This window comes from Salvia splendens, chromosome 19 (assembly GCF_004379255.2).
Source record: "Salvia splendens isolate huo1 chromosome 19, SspV2, whole genome shotgun sequence".
Taxonomy (NCBI): Eukaryota; Viridiplantae; Streptophyta; class Magnoliopsida; order Lamiales; family Lamiaceae; genus Salvia; species Salvia splendens.
Genome location: NC_056050.1, coordinates 23805921 through 23829871, shown reverse-complemented (window position 1 = coordinate 23829871; position 23951 = coordinate 23805921). Strand labels below are relative to the sequence as shown.

The following is a 23951-nucleotide window of genomic DNA, read 5'->3' as shown; positions in this document are numbered from 1 at the left end:
TAGTCTGATACTTGCCTATAGATTTTGGATACCCAAAATCTATAAAATTCTTCCATCAACTATCTAATCCCGTAATTTCTGGTTTTGGCAATTTCGATATATTATTGTACAATATACATTCTAACTGTATTTTCAGTCTCTTCTTTAGACGTGAGACTTAGTTTGATTGAGACATTAAACAATACTACATAAAATTTCGTGCCAAAAAGCAAACGTTTCATATTTATTTAGGACATAGGGGGTACGATTTAACTATCTTGGGATATATGGATCCATCAACCCTATACTCCCTTCATCCACCAATTGTTGTCCATATTTGCCACTTTAGTCCGTCAACAAAATAATTTTTCTACTTTATTTTTTTATTTATGGTAAGTAGAATCTACTTATCACTAACTCATTACTCACATTTTATTACTATAAAATTAATATCCCCTCTATCCCATTAAAAATGAAACGTTTTCTTTTTTGCATTGCCCTGTTAAAAATGAAACGTTTCCTAAAATGGAAACATCTCTATCTCTACTTTTTCATCTCTCTTACTTTACTCTCTTTTTATTAACTCACAAAACAATACTACATAAAAACTTGTGCCAATTCCCAAGTATTGCATATTTAAAGGGACGGAGGGAGTATGTAAAAGTGAGATTCATATTTCATAACCTTTTTTTCTACATACTATATTTCTTAAATTTGCGTCGAGTCAACTGTAGACAATATTTGGTGGACAGAAGAAGCAAATGTGATATATCCTATCAATGTCATTTTTAAAATAATACTTGTATTACTCCATGTTAGGTAAAATTGTCCAACCATATAGTAGTACTATGTCATAGTATGGAGTACAATTTATATGCCTTTACAAAATAATGATAATCCACCCTTTCCTGAGACAAAAGGCATGCACTAATGTGCATGATACAATGAAGTCATTAGTAAATTAAATTATTGCATATTCTAAAGTTCAAATATACTCCTTATTAAATCGTACAACTAATATTTAATTAGTTAGCGCAGAATGCCATATTATGCATAAACAAGACATTTTAAGTGAATTTTAAGTTTTAGTTAGGAAAACCTTGTCATTAAAAAATATTGCTTGAGCTAGTGTAACATGTTCAATGCATCGAGGGATTTGTGCCGATGAAATATCATCCTCCATCTTCGGTGACCTCCACCAGTCCTTTTGTTTTTTTTTCATTCAATCAAGGGTACTTGTTTACCCATTTAGCATTCCGAGAGCCCCGCTGCGGATGCTCTAAACCCTTGAATCCACCCCAATTAAAAGAAAAACTCTAACATCGTTTTGACTTAAACCCTTAAATCAAAATTTCTTTGGCTATAGTTTGTAATTAAAAATTACTGTTTTCGATAACCCATTAATAGATTAGTTTCATTCTCATCTTTTAATAAAAATTACTGTATGATTTAGTTTAGTTTTGATCTATATGTTTGTGTAAGTAGGGTTTATATCAGGTTTAATCGTGTAATATTATTTTTTTAATCGTGTAAAATGTTCATGTCATTATCGTGTGGTTCTTGCGGTGTGTCCATCCATATTATATATTGTATCACTAAAGGGTATGTGTCGTGTGCGAGTCATTTTGGATTTGAAGATAGTAGGCCGAGTTCATGTTCGGTTTGGAATATACCTTATTGGATTGGGTCCTTATCAGGTTGACGCGATGCTAATTAACCTATATATAATCAATTGTGTAATTTCCATTTCAATAAATTTTAATAAAAATAATATTTGTTGTTGTTTGACCGGTAGGTATGCTAAATTTCAACTAAATCACATTGGATGGCGTTTGTGTTTCCTGTTTCAAACTTGAGGAGCTTCGAGTATCTCGTATCTTGAACTCTCGTGACAAATTTGTACTATAATTGATTATAGTACTACAATTGTTATGTCAATTATATATCCATATGGGACCAAACACAAAATTTGGGTACATAAGTTTGGCAGCCATTGGTTTAATTGAAAAATGGGTCAAAATGGTTATATGCACTTGGAGTACTTTTTACTGGTACTTTTTTTTAAAAATCTTCAAATGTATTTTAATTTTCCTTTATTGCGCAATGTTTTTACCCCCTCTCTGTCCCGGCTAACATTACACATTTCTTAATCGATACATGATTTTAGAAGTTGTTAGCTAATGTATTTAATTGACGAGAGAAAACGCGAATATAAGTATTAAATGGAGAAACAAAGAAAGTTAAATATTTCAATTAAAGAGGAAAAAGATTTGCTTGTTATCCCATTGTATAATTATTCTACACTTAACTGGTGGAAAAAAAAATGTGGAATTATTTTTTATATCTGAGTTGTGTCATTTTAATATGTAAAGCTCATCATTTCGATGAAAGTTTTGAAAGGTTTTGGTAATTTCAAAATAAGAGTACTAAATTTTCAGCATAAGTCAAAAATCAGAAGAGCTTATAATACATTTTTAATACAATTACGTAGTTAGGGATAATAGTGCCAATTTGCAGTGTAACTATCAAATGCAAATTGACACCATTATCCCTAACTACGGAATTGTGTTAAAAATGTATCGTAAGCTCTTTTGATTTTTGATTTATGCTGAAAATTTAGTACTCTTATTTTGAAATTACCAAAACCTTTCAAAACTTTCATCGGAATGATGACCTTTACATAATAAAATGACACAACTCAAATATAGAAAATAATTCCACATTTTTCCACCAGTTAAGTGTAGAATAATTATACAATGGGATAACAAGCAAATCTTTTTCCTCTCTAATTGAAATATTTAACTTTCTTTGTTTCTCCATTTAATACTTATATTCACGTTTTCTCTCGTCAATTAAATACATTAGCCAACAACTTCTAAAAACTTCTAAAATCATGTATCGATTAAGAAATGTGTAATGTTAGCCGGGACAGAGAGGGGGTAAAAACACTTGCGCAATACAAGAAAATTACAATACATTAGAAGTTTTTTTTAAAAAAAAGTACCAGTAAAAAGTACTCTATGTGCATATAACCATTTTGACCCATTTTCAATTAAACCAACGGCTGCCAAACTTATGTGCCCAAATTTTGTGTTTGGTCCCATATGGATATAATTGACATAACAATTGTAGTACTATAATCAATTGTAGTACAAATCGTCACTAGAGATCAAGATACGAGCTACTCGAAGCTCCTCAAGTTTGAAACCACAAACGTCATCCAATGTGATGAAGTTGAAATTTAGCATACCAGTAAAACAACAGCAAATATTTTTTTTCCAAAATTTATTGAATGGATGAAAATTACACAATTGATTATTTATAGGTTAATTAGCATCGCGTCAACCTGATAAGGACCCAATCCAATAAGGTATATTCCAAACTAAACATGAACTCGGCCTACTATCTTCAAATCCGAAATGACTCGCATACGACACATACCCTTTAGTGATACAATATATAATATGGATGGACACACCGCGAGAACCACACGATAATGACATGAACATTTTACACGATTAAAAAATAATATTACACGATTAAACCTGATTTGGACGATTTAAACCCGACTTACACAAACATATAGATCAAAACTAAACTAAGTCGTACAATAATTTTTATTAAAAGATGAGAATAAAACTAATTTATTAATGGGTTACCGAAAACATGATTTTTTTTAATTACAAACTATAGCCAAAGAAATTTTGATTTAAGGGTTTAAGTCAAAACGATGTTAGAGTTTTCCTTTTAATATGGGTGGATTCAAGGGTTTAGAGCATTCGCAGCGGTGCTCTGGGAATGCTAAATGGGTAAACAAGTACCCTTGATTGAACGAAAAAAAAACAAAAGGACTGGTGGAGGTCACCGAAGATGGAGGATGACATTTCATCGGCACAAATCCCTCGATGCATTGAACAGATTATACTAGCTCAAGCAATTTTTTTAATGACGAGGTTTACCTAACTATAACTCAAAATCCACTTAAAATGTCTTGTCTATGCATAATATCGCATTCTGCGCTAACTAATTAAATATTAGTTGTACGCTTTAATAAGGAGTATATTTGAACTCTATATTACTAATGTCTTCATCGTATCATGCATGTCTTTTGTGTCAGGAAAGGGTGGATTATCATTATTTTGTAAAGGCATATAAATTGTACTCCATACTATGACATAGTACTACTATATGGTTAGACAATTTTACCTAACATGGAGTAGTACTAGTATTATTTTAAAAATGACATTGATCGGACATATCACATTTGCTTCTTATGGTCACCAAATATTGTCCACAATTGACTCGACGCAAATTTAAGAAATATAGTATGTAGAAAAAAAAGTTAGAACAAGTTTATGAAATATGAATCTCAGTTTTATATACTCCCTTCGTCCCATTAAATATGCAATATTTGGGAACTGGCACGGGTTTTTATGTAGTGTTGTTTTGTGAGTTAATAAAGAGAGAGTAAACTAAGAGAGATGAAAAAGTAGAGATAGAGATGCTTCCATTTTAGTAACGTTTCATTTTTAATGTGACAGATGGAGTACTTCATATTAATTTTATAGTAATAAAATGTGAGTAATAAGTTAGTGAAAAGTAGAGTCTACTTACCAAAAATAAAATAAATAAAAAAGTAGAAAAATTATTTTGTAGACGGACTAAAGTGGCAAATATGGACAACAATTGGTGGATGAAAGGAGTATAGGGTTGATGGATCCATATTTCCCAATATAGTTAAATCGTATTCCCTCTGTCCTAAATAACCCTCTGTCCTAAATAAATATGTAACGTTTGCTTTTTTGGCACAAAATTTTATATAGTATTGTTTAATGTCTCAATCAAACTAAGTCCCACGTCTAAAAGAAGAGACTGGAAATACAGTTAGAATGTATATTGTACAATAATATATCGAAATCCCCAAAACCAGATATTACGGGATTAGATAGTTGATGAAAGAATTTTATAGATTTTGGGTATCCAAAATCTATAGTCAAGTATCAAACTAATACTCGTTTATTAATTTGTGATAAATATTTTTATCTTGGAAATAGCGTTATTTATGTTCATTTTGTTAAAAAAAATTTCAATACTTATTCACCATTCTATTTACATTTTTATAAATTAATGTTAAAAATGTATTGTAATCTCTTTTGATTTTAGGGACGCTCCAAAAGTGGTAAAACTAAGTAAAAATATACTACTAATATTTGATTTGAAATTTATTATTCCAAATAAAAATATACTAATATTGATTTGAAATTTATTTTGTAGTACATTTCTATCCTTGTACAAAATATGTAAAATGAGACGAATTTAATAATTGTGAAATGACACTCACCATCTGTCAATCACAGAAATATACATATAAAATAAGTACTTATAAAAATCCGCTGTGTGTTCTTTTTTTTTATATTTACAGCTAGCTAGTCATAATTTATCTCTGACACCCACCATGCGTTTGTCTTATTTTCTCTTTACTTTTTTATACTCCCTCATCTCCTAAATATTGTCCCACTTTGACTCAGTGCGAGTTTTAAAAAATGTAATGATAAGTGAGTTGAAAAAATTAATGGAACGTGAGTCATATTTTTATATATTAGTTTTATAATAAAATATGAGTAGGAATGAGCTAATGGAATATAGGGTCCACTGCCAAAAATGATAAAAAATGAAATGAGACAAATTTTGTAAGATGAGAGGAAATGAAAAAATGAGATAAACTTTCAGGAACGGAGGGAGTAATGTATTTCAGTGGTCCCTAGGCCTCTTTTTCTTGCTAAAGTCAAATTCATATATAGTTTCCATATGCCTCTTTTTCTAGCTAAAGTCAAATTCATTTATAGTTTAGTAATTTACCGTAAATGTAACACCCCAATTTTTTATACCCATTTTATTTATTTTAGTTTGGAACCAATTTTGAGAAGCCCAAAAAAATCAATTATTAATTCCAAATTTGTAGCCAACTACTTGGTCAAATATATTTCTTCAGACCCCATCGCCAAACGATTTCCCCATATCTCCACTCCATAAAATCTCTCCAACAAACCAAATCTTTACAGTGACACACACCCACATATATATATATAATATATATATAGGGGTGCATTATAATGATAACCCCAATTTCCGTAATAACCCTATAACTAAATCTGGACCACACATTTTTAAAATCACGTGGTCTAGATTCAAACTTAGATTTACTTCATAAAAAAAGCGCGGGGGTAAATATGTCATTTCACTCATGATAAAATTTACGTATCCAAATTTCGCTCATTTAATTTCTGAATTTCGCTCGTTTTATCAGTCAGTCAAAAGTATCATTTTATCAACTCAGAGTATCATTCTATCCGGCAAAACTATCATTCTATGCAATAAACCTAACATATATCATTTTATCATTTTATCAGTTAGTCAAAAGTATCATTTTATCAACTCAGAGTATCATTCTATCCGGCAAAACTATCATTCTATGAAATAAACCTATCATTTTATCACAAAGCAGTAAACGTATCATTTTATCAACTCAGAGTATCATTTTTATAAGGTTACTGTCATTTTATCCGCTTAGATTATCATTTTATCAGGTAAAAGTATCATTTTATTAAACAAAAATGTCATTTTATACACCAAAAATACCTATCATTCTATAGGCTGAAAGTATCATTCTACCCGGCAAAACTATCATTCTATCGGCTGAAAGTATCATTCTATCTGGCAAAACTATCATTTTATGCAGTAAACCTAACATTTATAAGCTAAAAGTATCATTTTATCAACTCAGAGTATCATTCTATCCGGAAAAACTATCATTCTATGCAATAAACCTAACGTATATCATTTTATCAGTCAGTCAAATCAGAGTATCATTCTATCCGGCAAAACTATCATTCTATGCAATAAACCTATCATTTTATCATAAAACAGTAAACATATCATTTTATCAACTCAGAGTATCATTTTTATAAGGTTACTGTCATTTTGTCCGCTTAGATTATCATTTTATCACGTAAAAGTATCATTTTATTAAACAAAAATGTCATTTTATACACCAAAAATACCTATCATTCTATCGGCTAAAAGTATCATTCTACCCGGCAAAACTATCATTCTATCGGCTGAAAGTATCATTCTATCCGGCAAAACTATCATTCTATGCACTAAACCTAATATTTATAAGCTAAAAGTATCATTTTATCAACTCAGAGTATCATTCTATCCGGAAAAACTATCATCCTATGCAATAAACCTAACATATATCATTTTATCAGTCAGTCAAAAGTATCATTTTATCAACTCAGAGCATCATTCTACTTGGCAAAACTATCATTCTATGCAATAAACCTATCATTTTATCAGTCAGTCAAAAGTATCATTTTATCAACTCAGAGTATCATTCTATCCGGCAAAACTATCATTCTATGCAATAAACCTATCATTTTATCATTTTTCGTGATATTTAGCGAAATTCAGAAATTTAAATGAGCGAAATGACATATTTAGCCCGCGCCTTTTTTTTATGAAGTAAATCTAAATTTGAATCTCAACCACAAGATTAGAAAATGTGTGGTTCAGATTTGGTTATAGGGTTATTACGATATTTAGGGGTTATCATATGATCACAACTCTATATATATATATAGGGGAGCGTTATTCTCCTATTCATCCCTTAGATCATTTATTCTTCTTAATATGGGCCGTTAGATCTCATTCATCAATGGTCCAGATGATCTGTATTATTACACTATAATGATGCATTATTAGTCGGTGTGCATTATTCAACTGAAAATCTGCATTATAAAATGACACGTGGCACCAATCTAACCGTCGGATGACAAAATCGTGGGGCTGAGATTAAAAAAAACAAAGAACAAAAGATAAAAAAGGAAATGAATACATCCATATATATATATATAAATTAAATCATTCTCTCTAAATCCCAAAGAAAATACCGTGAGATGGTGTTCTTCTTCCTGCCGTTCAACCAAGGTATACTTTTCTTAGTTTTGAAATCTCCCAAGTTTAATTCCACTACATATTATCATGATTTCACAATGGTCTACACAAGTTTCACTCTTTAGCCTTTTAGATGCATTTTAAATCCAAATTTTGAAAAACGTTTTCTGGCTATAAATAATTGAACCCAAACCATTAGAAAACTTAATTAGAGAATAAGAACGGGAAAGGCGGAGGGACTTACCTGCTTGAGAAAAGAGGGCAGCGGCGGCAGCGGCTTCCGCAGCGACGACGGCAGACAGCAGTGGCGGCGACGGAGAAGCAGCCCTGTGACGCGGCGAGCTCTCTTCCGTAGTTTTGCGGTGACCGGCGTGAAATAGGAGAGGAGTGAGAGAGTTGCGATTGATTCTGAATTGAATTTTAGAACTACATAGGAGAGGAAGAGGCGAAAATTGGAGAGTGAGCTTGGTGTTTCAGATCTGTAAACGACAGAATAAAGGAGTGAGGGAGCCGAGAGAGGGAACTTGTTTTGGGTAGAATGTAGAAACAGAGAGATAGAGAGATAGTTACGTGTTGGTGGATGGGAGTAAATACATGTGTTAATTCTACTAATTATTTTTTAGAGTAAATAGTTGAGAGTATAATATGCTGCAGACTCATTTTCTTTTTGTTTAATTCTACCCAATTATCATTATTATTAATTTTTTTTGATCGGGCCCAAGTAGGTTGTGTTTAGTAAGTTTAAGGCCATCCACTACGCTGTCTCTATACCGTCCCTTAAACCGTCCCTTAAATACTATTTGACCACTATTTGAGGGCTCCACTGTCCTTTTTTCCTCCATCTCTTAACTAAGGGACGGAACCTGCAACGCTCCGTCCCTTATTCCGTCCCTTAATTACTATTCATTCAATTTCATTTTTTATTTTTTTTTTCCCAACCCAATTCAATTAAAACAAACACACTTTATTAAAAACACACTTTATTAAAAAACACACACCATAATTTAAAATACAAATTTAAAGAAAAATAAAAAAACTACTCCGCCAGCTAATCATCCTCCGGAGGCGGTCGAGGTTGAGGGGGAGTCGGAAGGCCAAGTTGTGCTGCCATATACACAATTCCGTTCCACCAGGCCGTGAATTGGGCGTACGAGAAGCGGGAAGTGTCCGCCATTGTGGCGGTCATGTACGCCACCATAAGTGTGTTCGAACCTCCCCGCGAGCCCGATCCCGAGGCCGGCTGGCTTGGTTCGCCTCGGCCCTTCCTTGCTCTAGCCGCCTTCGTCCCTTGCGGCCGACGGCGCCCACTCGCGGATCCTCCAGCATCGCCGACCGTACCCGCAAACTCCTGGGATTCAGCCTCAGGCTGGCTGATGCTCTCAGCGGTGTCACCACCAGACGAGTATTGGCCACTCGCCGTATGCTTCGTGCGCTTCGAGGTTGAGCCCGAGCTGGAGCGAAAACCGCCGGCCCACCGTTCCTCGTCCTTGACGGCCTGCCAAACATCAACAAATCTGAATTGATGACGTTCGTCCTGGTAGTAGGCGCGCAAAGCGGACGTCAAAATATCGGTTGCCGTTGCGCCGCTTTGGTAGCGCGCCTCTTCGGCCGAGTAGATGCCGCAGAAGTTTTTGACCTGTCGGTCGACTCGGTCAAAGTGAGAGCGGAGCATTTTAAATTTGCGCTTGCGGGAGCCTTTCGGCTTTATCTGGTGGTGGACCTCGCAGACCTTTTCCCAGAAACACTTCTGAGATTGTTGATTCCCGACGATGGGATCGTACGAGACGGTGATCCAGGCGTTGTACACCGCCAGCGTTTCGAGGTTGTTGTACGGATGCCGGCCTAGATCCTCTTCCTCTTCCTCCTCGTCCTCGCCCGCCTGGGGTTGTACACCGCCTCGGCCACCTCCACCGCCTCGGCCTACTCCCGGCGTGGGATCAACGGGAAAATCCTCCCGGATCTGGGATAATCCCTGCGAATACCTCGGGGCGGAGGGACGGACATATGCATCAAGGTCAAAATTGGGTGGTTGGTGCCCCCCTGGCGTCGCCGAACCCTGGGTCCCCGGCGTTGACGAACCGGAACCGCCCAATGTGTTGATCATAGTCTCCCAATCGCCGAACGCGTTGAGATCCCACCCGCCAGAGCCGGAACCGTCGTAGTTGTCGTCGCCGTCGCCGGACATCTTGAGTTGTTATATGAAAATTTGAGAGAAAATTTGAGAGAAAATTTAGATGATAGGAAGAATAGATGTGTAGTTGTGTGTGAAATGAGGATGAGTTTAGGAGTATTTATAGAGTAAAAAATTTAATTAAAAATTAAAAAAATTAAAAAAAAAAACAAAAAAATGGTATTATTACCGTTAAATATTTTTTTTCTTTTATTTTTTATTTTATTTTTTTTAAAATTCAAATTTAAAAAAAATATTTATTGCGTCAGCACGTGACGACGCCCACTCGCGGGCCGGCGAGTGGGCGTCACGCACGACGCCGGGTCGCGCCACGTCGCTTAGGCGCGGGGCGAGACAGCCCGTCTCGTGGCTCGAAGGGACGCGACGCGGGACGGCGCGGGACGGGATGGCGAGCTGCAACCCGTCGCGCCGGGGTCCCGTCTCTCCGGGACGGGACGCGAGACGCCGGCGAGACGCGTAGTGGATGGTCTAAAAGTGGGGAAATGATACGTGTTTTTTTGGGTTTTGAAGATATGTATATATACATATGGTGGCTGGAATAAATTAATTATCGGGGATGAGCGCTAACAATGGAAATTTTATCAAGGAAATGACAAAGGATAAAATGAGCACGCACGTACGATGCATGCATTATTTTTAAGTTAATGTTTTTCTCAAAGTCTAATTAGCATGTTATTTATTTTATTGCGAAAGGGTGATCTCCGTAAGCGAAGTAAGATCGAAAAGGAAAATCCAAGTTAAGGAACTAAGCAAACGAGGTGGGCTTTCTTTTTAAATAAATGTTGTGAATATTTTTATGTGGAAAATGTTGTGAATATTTGTCATGCCGTGTTTTGTTTTATCTATGGAACCTATATGATGTGGCTTTTGTCATCAATGGATAATTGAATTCGAGTCTGTCTAGGGAGTGAGTTCCTATTCAGGCTAGTGTACACCTATGGAGATCGTGCGCTATCTCTTCGAGTTGGCCGGTCTAGTGACTTGGAATGTGGCCACATTCCTTATCATCAATGGATCAGATATGATAGACAACTATGAGAAAATAGTTGATCAACCAAATTTTATGATGGAAATTATTTTAGTGGCTTGGGCGATTTTTCTACAGTTAAAACCCAAGGTCACACAATGGTGGCATGATAAATACTTTTATAAAGTGTTTTCGGCATGAGTCCACTGAGTGCATCAAGTACTCATCCCTGCATTTCTTTTTAAGAATGTGCAGGTTGAGCGTGACGGGTGCAGTGGGTGTTGAGCAAGACCGTTGAAGAAATTTAAGTGTTTAGAATGAAGTGGGTGTTGAGCAAGACTGTTGAAGAAATTTAAGTGTTTAGAATGTGTCATATCTTCACACGTGGCATATTCCTTCTCTCAAATGCTTCCGCTAAGTAGTTGTCATTCTTTTGAGTTGTTGATTATTGAGATACTCTGATTTATTCGAGCTATTCTCATTTGTTTCGAGATATGGTCGAGTTGTGTTGTTTTCCCCTTTCTTCCCCGCCTCTTTAATCCTCCCCTAGTCGCGATCAACCGTGTTTTCTATCCTTAGAAAATACGGGCGTGACAGTATATTTTAATCTAGTACCCAAAAATAGAAAATCGGTGAATGGTAGTCAGTCATGACATGGCTGGTTCCAAATTACCAATTCTAAATTTTGATATTGAGCTAAAACTAGTCCATACTACATATTCCATCCATCCCAAGGAAGATAACTCATTCCTTGGGCAGCACGGGATTTTATGCAACTTTATTTTGCGTGTTGAGTAGAAAGAGTAAAGTAAGAGAAAATGAATAGAATAGAGATAAATGTATTTTCATTTGTAGTAATGAGTTATCTTAATTAGAATAAACCAAAAAAGATAGTAAGTCATCTTTAATAAGACAGGGGGAATACTAAGGTCAAAAATGTTGCATCACATATAGATGGAAGGTGATTTGAAATGCACAATAATAATTGATCCATATCCATTATTTATTACTATAATTAATATTTTTATAACTATAATTAATAGTTTTAGCTTTTTATAAAATGAAAACAAAGAATGAAAGAAGAAAACATTTAAAATATTGCAATAAAGAGAAGGTAGAATGAAAATATTGAAAGAAGAGAGAGAATGAGATGGCTGCGTGCGTCTTGTTCACACAACCTTGCCGTATAGTACTATTAGTAGAATTTATTTTTACCAAAATTAGTAAATTGCAGAGACGTTGTCTCCCCCTCACTACAACGCAAAATTTATGCACCTATTTCATGTTCATGAGCCGCCACCGCCGACTCGCAACCGCTTTCGCCTCCAAATTAAGGTAAAAAAAAAACACTTCTCCTTCTTCAGGAATCGAATAGATTCGTGGGTATGGACCCTAAAATCATTCTAGCTATTGCAATTAAATGTCTGCGCATTAATTATTTTGTTCAAATTCGACTGCAAAGTGTTTGAGGAGAAAAAGTTAGGTTATAACAATGCACCTATCGGAGCAGATCAAATTTGTAGGAGTAGAATTCTGAATAACACTTTGAAACTGCAATTAGTTTGTTTGATCCCTCTATATATCCATTTTCACCTAATTTATGTGGATCTTGGAATATCACGGTTTGTTGTAAATTAATATTTGTTGGTTCTATAGCTATTGAAATTGGAAGCGAGCAAAATATATTTTGGCATTGCGTATGAGCTATGAAGTATGGTGTTGTGTAGGTAAATGTTTACTTTATAAGTCTATGAAACTGTAATTAGTTTGTGTGATCTCTGTGTATCCATTTTGACCAAATTTATATGGATCTTTGAATATCATGTATTGTTATGATTCAATTGTATTTATTGGCTCTATTGGTATTTAAATTGGAAGCTAGCAAAAAATATTTTAGCATTGAGTACATACTTTTTTCTTATTCATACTCCAAGAATATATTTTAATTCTCATCTATGAACATCTCTTTGCTTTTTTATTTATTTAGTTTGAGGGTGCGTTAGGTGTATATTGGGTATGAACTATAATGAAGTATGGTGTTGTGTTGGTAAATGTATACTTTCTCTTTTAGTTCAATATTTGGGAAGATTATATTGATTGAGGAGTTTTGAGTTGAAAATCCTTGAATCTGAATCAAGGTTTGTTTTTGAATCCTGATGATCTGCTTGTTATTTTCTTGCCTGGAGTCATGAACAATTAATCAGTTTCGGTAATCTTTTTTAGATGTATAGGTAATCTTTGCATAATTTCAGTTGAAATTTGTCTCTGTTGTGTTAGAATGTGTACCATTAAACCATGATTGTATATGCAACTTGTTAGCTTTTGCTTCAACGTTGGGTTGCCTCGATTTATTCCTAGCTCTAGCCTCTATTCATATTGTTGGTCTGTGGGCAAACTGTGCACATGACGATACACAGATTTGTTTGGAGGTTGATCAATGGTTATGTTTCACATTGCCCAGTTATTATGGTGGTAAAATTTCCTTGAGAGTATATATCTGCTGAAAGGTGTATCTTTGTTGTCTCTTTTATATATTTTGGTAAAAAATTGAGATCAATGATTATGATGTGTTTCTTAACTACCAACATTTACTTAGCAGATGGTTAGAGCATATTCTCAAGAGCACACATACAAGCATCCATGGGAACGAGTAACAGCTGCATCGTGGCGCAAATTTGCCGACCCTGCGAACAAACGCACATTGTCTCACATTATCGAGGTTGATACTCTGAGCCACAAGCTGGAAAGTAGCTCTGGCAAGCTTTACACAACTCGAGCTATAACTGTCCATGCTCCCGGGCCATGGTTCCTTCGTAAGATGATTGGGCAGGATATCTGCCACTGTGTTGAGTCAACTGTCGTGGATGCGAAATCCCGATCTATGCAGCTAGCTACCCGTAATATCAGCCTCGAGAAGTTCATCGAAGTGGAGGAGAAGATCAGGTATGATCCCCACCCGGATGATCCAAATGGATGGACCATATGCCACCAGGAGACAAGGATCACAATAAAGCCCCTGTCGGCGCTGGCAACGATGGCTGAGAAGATCGAGCAGAAGTGCGTGGAGAAGTTCCAGCAAAACAGTGCTAAGGGGAGAGAGGTTATGGAGAGAATCTGCAAGTATCTTGAAGCTGAATCTAGGGGAATTTCTGCTTGATTTTGATGTTAATCATTGAGGTAATTTCTGCCTCTGTTTTTCAGTTTAACTTGGTGTATCTCCGGCAGTGGAATTTACCAGTGAGGTGTTGTTGTATATCCAGTTTTGTTTAGTTCTTTTAATTGAAATAATAGGACATCTTGGTCCCTTTTTTGGTGACCAAGAAAATACTCCTATTAAATAAAATATGATATATCCTGTTTTCTGTTGTTTGCAGTTTGCACTTTGTGATTTCTTCACTTCTATTCAGGGGCAAGTTTTATCCATTCAACACTTGGTTGAGTTGAGCAACTGTGGGCTCTCTTATTTGAAAATTAAGTAATTTTCTTAGGAAAGATGATCCAAAAAAAGTGAACTTATAAATTTAATCAATTAAATACCATTTCATGAATAAGGAGTTGGGTCTTTTACGGGCCAAGTGGCTTAATTTATAAAGGGATTTTGCAGTTTGGATAAATTATCAAATCCAATGTATTGAAATCTGGAAATTTGAATATAATTTGAAAATCAGAAAACAGCACCTAAATCTATCTAGTAGTGAAAAAGCCAATTGCAATTTGAGACAAGATTTGGTAGTTGATGTATCATTGATTCATTCTCGTGGCGTTTATCTACAACTTCCACGTGGACATATACACTTAGAACATGTGTCAATACCGGGTTTTTTCTTTTTTTTGTTCTAAAATAAAACTTAGATTCCGTGAGTATACTGGACTTTTTCTTTGTTCCGATTTTGGGAGACACGCATGACCCTCATGCGTCTTTTTTTAATGAAACGCATGACGGAAATGCGTCTTTAAGGGAGACGCATAAGAGTCATGCGTCTTTCTAACGACGCACAACCATCATGCGTCTTAGGGAGAGACGCATCTCCTTCATGCGTCTCTTAACCCTCTTAACCCATATATATGAAACCATTTTTTGTTGTTTCTCTTTTATAGAAACATTCTTGAATGTTTTATGTTTCACTTTCGATGTGGGACAAAATCATTCTTGGTTGTTTCTCTTTTATAGAGACATCCATGAATGTTTTATGTTTCACTTTCGATGTGGGACAAAATCATTCTTGGTTATTTCTCTTTAATAGAGATATCCGTGAATGTTTTATGTTTCACTTTCAATGTGGGACAAAATCATTCTTGGTTGTTTCTCTTTTATAGAGACATCATTGAATGTTTTATGTTTCACTTTTGATGTGGGACAAAATAATCTTTGATTGTTTTATGTTTTATAGATACATCCGACACTTTTGCCTTTCTTAGGATCATCATTTATCAATAATTTTTTAATCACAAATGAACTCCTCTATGCTTTTTCTATGAATTATACTTTATCTATTCTATTAGAAATGAAACGTTTCTTAAAAGGTAAAATATCATCGTCTTTATTTTTCATTTTTTTACTTTATTCTCTTTTCACTTAATTTAAATAAATATATATGAATTCTATGCCAAAAAACAAATATTTCTAAATTAATAGGATGGAGAAAGTATATGCTTTTCTAAGTAAGAGATAACCAGATTTAATTCTTCTTAGCTCCAGCAAAATCTATATTGGTTACAACAATGAACTACAAAAAATAAGTCTTGCTATGTCAAAATAATTAAGTCAAGATAGACTTTAAGATAAAATAAATGATATAGAATTAAGATAAAGATTTAGTAGTGTTGCTTGATTAGTAAAACAAGAATAAGAATAAAATAAATTAATTTTTGTGATGGACTAGATTGTTCTATAAATTAAATATGAAATGATATTTTTGCCTTTATAATGAACTCATATAATTTCATGTGTTTTAATGTTTAATTGTACGAAATCATTGACTAATTAACAAAAATATATGTAAAATTACTTAATTAACGATTTAATAAGCTAAAAAGTTAATGAAAATTGTTAATTAAATTTATGGAAGGTTTAATATTAATCAATAAGGTTGTGATCTTTAGATTAATTCTTATAATCCATTTCACAATTTCTCCAAGCCAAACATGCTTAACATGCTTAACTTTAGAATTCTTATAAGATGGACGCCAACAAATTAAAGAAGATGCATTTCTCCAAGAAAGATTTTGTCCCACATCGAAAGTGAAACATAAAATATTCAAGGATGTCTCTATAAAAGAAAAATAACCAAGAATGATTTTGTCCCACATCGAAAGTGAAACATAAAACATTCAAGGATGTCTCTACAAAAGAGAAACAATCAAGAATGATTTTGTCCCACATCGAAAGTGAAACATAAAACATTCAAGGATGTCTCTATAAAAGAGAAACAACCAAGAATGATTTTATCCCACATTGAAAGTGAAACATAAAACATTCAAAGATGTTTCTATAAAAGAGAAACAACTAAGAATGATTTCATATATATGGGTTAAGAGACGCATGAGGGAGATGCGTCTCTCCCTAAGACGCATGAATGATGGTTGTGTGTCGTTAAAAAGACGCATGACCCTTATGCGTCTCCCTTAAAGACGCATCTCCGTCATGCGTTTCATTAAAAAGAGACGCCTCTCCCAAAATCGGAACAAAAAAAAGTCCAGTACACTCACGGAATCTAAGTTTTATTTTAGAACAATAAAAGAAAAAACCCGTCAATACCAAATTTGCATAATCATCATCTTATCCACCCAAAAAAATCATATACAGTACTTAATTTTTTGGGACTTTTCCAATCTCTTAAATTAAATGTGACACCTGATTACATTAAACACATATGAACTATGTATTTTGGGGTACATTACTTATCCAAAACTGTTACTGTATCATTAAATAAACACACACACAAAAGTAGTTCTTGTGATTCCATGAAAATTTATTTACGTCACATGTAATTTTCACTTGTCCACCCCTTTCTCTCTTTGCTGTTTTCATATTCAAGCCTTCACATCCATTTCTTTCTACATATTCCCATTTATTGATTGTATTATACAGATATTAAGAAACGGTTAATTTAATGCATGAATTCCTATAATCCTAGAAATATTGCAGGTTATAATTATTATCCAAGAATTTTAGGTCAATGAAGCCTAAAGTCAAAATGACAACACAACCACTATTGTGCTGGAAAACTAGGTAATGAGCTGGTAAAATTGTCACACTTTTTTTCAGCCCATCACGAGTCCATTTAAAGCCTTCAACATTTCTATCTATATATAAACACATCTCTCATAAACAAACCATATTTTCATGCAAACAAAAATCAAGATCCAAATTATGTCAAGTCCTCCTATTTTCTTAATGGCCATTCTCACTTTTGCCCTCCTAGTTTTGTTCGTGGGGGGCTCGAGGCCCCTAGGGTCAAAATTGGGAGATTACACAATGTTCAAACCCAAGGTTATTGAGGGCAAACATGGGCTCGGAGGGAAGCAAGTTGAGGGTTGCATGCCTAAAGGGAAGCACCACTCTTCGGCTCCGAGTCGATACATAAACTACCAGCCTCTCGACTCGTTGATGTGCTCGCCACTGAATCATCGAGTTGATAAGCCTTGAATAAGTTGTTGTTTCGATGCGCACTTTGTTAGTTTGCGGCGTAAAATATGTTGCACGTCTATCATATCATGGTTGCTATGTACCTTATTTTTTCTTTTTCTTTTTATTTTTGGTTTTTGGATATATAGAAGTCTAAGTAGGAAAACACATGTATACAAACACTGTATAATACTCATGTGTGACCGAAGAATTAATCTAGGATGTGCATATGCTGATCTAATGGTTTAGGCCGAAGGTCTCGGTGGGTTTGAGTCCACTAGCTGGGACGCATCCTTTAAGAATTGCTTAATTTAGTTTCTATGGTGAGGATGCAATAAACGTGTGGGTAATAGAAGAGTGTCAACAACTTCAATAATGAGAAGTTTTTCTTTTAATTCCATCAGATCCAAGAACAATTAAAACCATAATTAACTGTCCCAAGAGAATCTAATCAAATTGCTAAACTATGTTTGGTTGTGGTCGGCTGATTCCGGATCTCATAACTTCATATCGCATATGAAAAACAAATCAAATTAATACCAGTTGAATTGCCTATGAAATAGAAAAATATAGAAGTACAAATTTATTCTATCGTATTTTTTATGTCAAAAATTTCAGTTCAAGTTCATTGTAACAAGCTTTCAAATTTAATATAATTTGAATTACAAAAAAAATACTTATTATGTCTAGGTAGCTTGGGGCCTTAGGCCATTTTCAATTTAGAATTACAAAAAACAAAATTATGTCTACGTAGCTAGGGGTGTCTGGAAATTGCAATGAAGAAGTGATGAATTTAGGATGAATTCGTGTCCAATTTTTACTTTAATACGATTTTGTACAGTTTAGTTCAATCTTGTAATATTAGGAGTACAAATAAATTTGTATTTCAGATACAACTTGACTAGGTACGAATAAACATAGTATTATTAGCTATACTATTTTAATTATATATACACACAATTTTAATTTAAGAAAAACTTCAATCTACTTCCAAATCTTTATATATCTTCTAACATGAATATAATAAGAAACCAAATGCTTTCGAAGTTTCGACCTCAGATGTCGTTCATTCATGATCAAATAAGATTGTGCACACATATTATTTTTCAAAATATTTTTGAACTTATAAGAGCATGATCTTCCAACATAAAATCCAATACGAAAACAAAGGCTTGCGACCTCACATTTTTTGGCCCAAAGACCCAAACATAGCAAATATGACTCACAACACCAAAATAAAATAATGTAAATATTCCAAAAAAGAGAATCAACCATCTTTAACTAATTTGGTGGTCAAAAACCTACATACGCAAAAGAAAAGTAAAGAAAAACACTACAAATATTACTCCATCCTTCCATGAAAAGTGTGAATGTTTAGTTCGACATGGGTTTTAATTTTTAACATATAATTAATAAAGTAAAAAAAAGAGAAATGATAGTGTAAGAAGTGTTAGTGAAGAATGGGTTCAACATCATTAATTAGTAATGTAACGTAATAATATAAGTTGTAAATAAAATATGTATAGGGGTAATGTGTTGTTTAAATATTCTAAAATTAAAAAATTCATACACTTGACAAATAAAAAAAAATAGTTCATACTTTTAAAAGACGGATGGAATATTAAATTACAAAAAAACTCATTTTATAATGAGTAAGCCATTCATTACCTAATATATAAATTTTAGAGGGAACATCTTTTTTAGGTCCACAACTTTGCCGAAGTATCATTTTAGGTCCGTGAACTTTGAAAATATCATTTTAGATCCGTCAACTATAAGTTAATATCATTTGAGGTATTTTGAACTTTTTTCGGACGAAAATGCCCTTCAGGCCTTCAAAGGGAAATTTGAACAATTCTTTCGCCACTCATCTTGCGTCAAACACCTAGAGTCCAACAATTTTTTTTACTATTGTTTAATTCAATTACCATCCAAATTGAATTTAAATATAATTAAAATTTGCCGTAAAAAATAGTACATTTTTCAATTATTAGATGACCAATTATATACGAATAGTGAATTGGGACTTAGATACTTTATTTTATTTTTTTAATCTAAACTGCATTTTAAGAATTTATTATAGGTGATTTGTGAATTATATTTAGTTTATTTGTTTTGAAATTAGATAGCTATTAATTTGAATTGTCATTCGGAGTATTATTTATATGAAGTTCAGAATGAGATCAATTACCATCCAAATTAAATTTAAATAAAAAAATTTGCCGTTAAAAATTGTTGGACTATAGGTCTCTGGCGCAAGATGAGTGACGAAACAATTGTCTAAATTGCCCTTTGATGGCCTTAAGGGCATTTTCATCCAGACAAAGTTCAAAATACCTCAAATGATATTAACTTATAGTTGACGGACTTAAAATGATATTTTCAAAGTTCACGGATCTAAAATAATACTTTGGCCAAGTTTGTGGACCTAAAAAGACGTTTCCTCTAAATTGTATTAGCATCAATAGTGTGGATATAGGGATAATCACATTTTGTCATTTTGCATTATTCTTTGACCGTTTCTGTCCCTTTTCACTTTTATTATAAATTAAACTTTACTGACTTATTTCATTTATAATTTATTTAGTCCACTGTAAACTCCTATTCCACTGTAGAGGCGTTAAAAATATGCAAATGCAATTATCCAGAATTTAATTATTTTAATAATTTACCCTTAAATACCCCAACTTATAATATGAATATTCAATATACTTATATATACACGCAAACACGTCTGCATAAATCATCTCTCCTTTCATGAAAGCAGAAGAGGTGATGGGAGATCCGATGAAGTCACTCCGGCGGCGATGCGGGCGTTTGGTGAAGGAGCAAAGGGCCAGATTTTACATCCTCCGCCGCTGCGTCGTCATGCTCATTTGCTGGCAAGATTGCACCGACTCTTAATTCTTCATTAACTACTTAATTAATCCTTGTTACTTAAATTTGCGACTTCTTTATTTTTCCTCTTTTAATTTTTTTAGAATGTTTGATTCTCTGCCCGCTAGAATATTTTTTTGATCTTCCTTTGAACATAAAAAATAAAATATATACTGTACTGTAATGAATGAATCGAATGCATTTTTTACATTTTTTTCGCTAGATGAAAATATTAATTTATGCTTTTAAATTGTATAGTAAAAAGATTTTTTTATTTATTTTTAGTTGCATTTTAATTTATAATATGCTTATGTATCACAGTATCAGTAGTACTTGCCATCTTCAAAAACAGTATAGTGACTGTATGAGAGCCACATTGACAATTCTTCCGCTGTTTCCCAATATATATTTCCCTTTTTCATGTTTTATTTTATTTTATCAACTGGACTTATATTTAGTGTATATATCCCATCTTAAAAATTTAAAATTAAATAAAGCAAACTAACTTGTGACACGGATTGTTGATAAATATTAAGTAGATTTGTATTATAAGTGAAGGAATCTCTATATTACTACTAGATAAAATGTATTGTGAATGGGGAATGAATCAATGATCCTAATCATTGTAAAAAGTACTCTATGTGGGAAAAATGGGATAGAAATAAGGAATTTGAGTTCAATAAAAAAAATAGCCATAAAAGGAAAGGTCGGCACTGTTTTTGTGGGAGTACTTAATTAGGAGATATTTCTTCCTAGATTTTTTTAAGCAGATGAATTAAATAATTTCGCAATTTTTCTTTTTTCGGATTTCGTATTGAGTCAAAATTATTGTAACATGAAACTTATAATCGTGCCACACATTTCATTTAATAATGTATTTAAAATGAGAAGTTTTGTATATGGAGACAATGACGTGGAGTAGCGTGAGCCAACCGGCAGCAGAATCCAATGTACAATGAGACGACGGCTTAATTTGTTCGGAATCAGAGCTTTAACATGAAAAATCATACTACTCCTATAAAAGTAATTAATTTAAGAGATCGGTGTGAAATGTATCAATGTAACATGAATATATGAGTTTGCATAATATAAAAATATCATAAAAAATTCTTTTGCAATTTTTTATATCTATTAAGATATAATCATTGATTGTAAACCTTTTGGATTTCAAGAGTAAGTAATTCAAATTTGATTTTTAGCTATGCATTAATATATGATTTATATATTTTTTACGTAAGCAAATTGAGTGTGAGATTTTTAAAATAATTAGGAAAAAAATTGGTTTGGGCATGTTTGGACAGCCGTAAACAGATGGCGATTGGCAAAGTGTTGAAAGATGGGGTTTGGTAGCCATGAATTCATGATCATCTTGTTGCTTAGCTTTCCAATCATTGTCTTCTAAGTATTGGCACTGTCCATGATATTTTAATAGGAGTATACCACAAATTGTTTTGTGATTTTATTAAATATAAGAATATAAAAATATGTGGTGAAACATAATGGCCATACCATATTATCTCTAATCGAGCATCACCTGGGCATGTCCTCTAGGAAGTTGCTTTGTCTAATCAAAACTTATCCAAATCATTTTGATAAACCCTAAACATGACTAAATACTCTTGCACGGATTCATAGATCTATTCCATAGTAGTAGAGTCATTTTTCCATTTTAAGCATTTCATAATAGTAGATATATTTACTTTTATAGTAAAAAGTAACACATTTTCCACTCTTATTTTTTCCTCTTCCTTACTCTAATTATTCTTTCTACTTTTTTATCTCTTCTATTTTATTATATTTTTATTTAATACATTATACATATTTTTCTTAATTAATCTTCATGTTGGAAAGAAACGCATCCACTAATATGGAACGGATGTGATATTATTTTCATTTTAGTTATAGTAAAAGTAGACTAGGTATATTATTGTAAAAGTACGATATATATATAAAAATTTGTTATAGGTTTATAACATACCAACATAACAAAATCTTATTTTATATAAAAAATAGTAGTATTTTTAAAAATCGAGAAAACCACCAACAAGTTTCCGGATAGTGTAGTTTGCACCATTTTGGTACCTGTTAAAAATTACAGTATATAACTTCTGAACAAAGACTTAATTACGTTTGAGATATTTTTACACTACGTGGAGTTTTTGTTCTATATCACTTTTTAGTTTTAAGGGATATTTTAATCTTTATATATGTCCGCCATTAAGAGTCTCATTTATGAGCGGCACGAGTTTTAACAAATGTTAAGAAAAGTGGTTGGAAAAAAAATAGTGGAATAAAGGTCCTACTTGTATATACTATTAGTTTTAAATAAAATATGAGTAGAATGAGTTAGTGGAAGGTGAGACCCTAATACTATTTATGGTAAAAGTGAACCGGGACTCCTATTCGCGGACGGACTAAAATGGAAAAACGAGACTCCTATTCGCGGACAGATGGGGTATTAATTTCTCTCTCATCCCTTCTCTCTCTTAATGTTTATTTAATTTCTTACTCATCTCTCTCATTCTAGATGATTGAAAAATATTTATAGTATATATATTTTCTATTTCGTACATAAATGTTTTTATTTTGTAGTGTGTATATTTTGTTTTCAATTTTATTTTTTTGTTTCTGTTAATAAGTACTACTAGTATATACCGTATGCGTATGCATATTTCTGTTTGTAAATATGCGTGTGTATGTTTTATGTTATGTATGTTTTATGTTATGTATGTTAATGTTTGAAATATTTATAAGTATTTCCGAATAACTCTACAAGACTACGATAAACCATGGTCATAATCACCCTTTATTTATCCCTCATTGTTATCTGCACTATTGTCTATAGGGCTCATTAATCCAATTAAACTCATACTAGCTTTTTCAGATTTAATATGTATGTTCTGAGTTAATAGTCAATTTTTCAATAGATAATTAGCGTATACAAAAACAACCAGCTTCAATGTTAGTCATTAGATAGTTAATACTACTATAAATTAGTACTAATATCTTTTTTTTTTATTACTATCATCAAATTGTTTGCAGTTTTTCATTTAAATAATCACAGTAATAACTTTTTTAGTTTTTCTCAACTATCCCATAATACTAAGAACTGAAACTAATATGCTCAAATTAAATATGACATGACAACAAACAACATCGTTTCGGATACATCGTAAATTCGTAATCTTTTAATTAACATTCAAAATAATACAACGTCGTTTTATCGCCGTATCATACTTGATTTTGTCATATTAGTTTCGATTCTGGCCATTATGGAAAATTGATAAAAAAAAAATAACAAAAATACCATAACTTTATATTTCAATTTCTAAAGTCATAGAAACAACAATAAG

At 33.1% G+C, this 23951-nt stretch overlaps 1 protein-coding gene across 1 annotated transcript; it reads left to right on the top strand.

Moving 5' to 3' along the window:
- Positions 1-7922: 7922 nt before the first annotated feature.
- Positions 7923-14471, top strand: LOC121778150 (UPS-like protein C36.10). The gene is made up of 3 exons (XM_042175449.1): positions 7923-7968; positions 12328-12428; positions 13693-14471. Exons 1-3 carry the CDS (start codon positions 7938-7940, stop codon positions 14248-14250), a joined length of 690 nt encoding a protein of 229 aa, XP_042031383.1. The 5' UTR covers positions 7923-7937; the 3' UTR covers positions 14251-14471.
- Positions 14472-23951: the final 9480 nt, after the last annotated feature.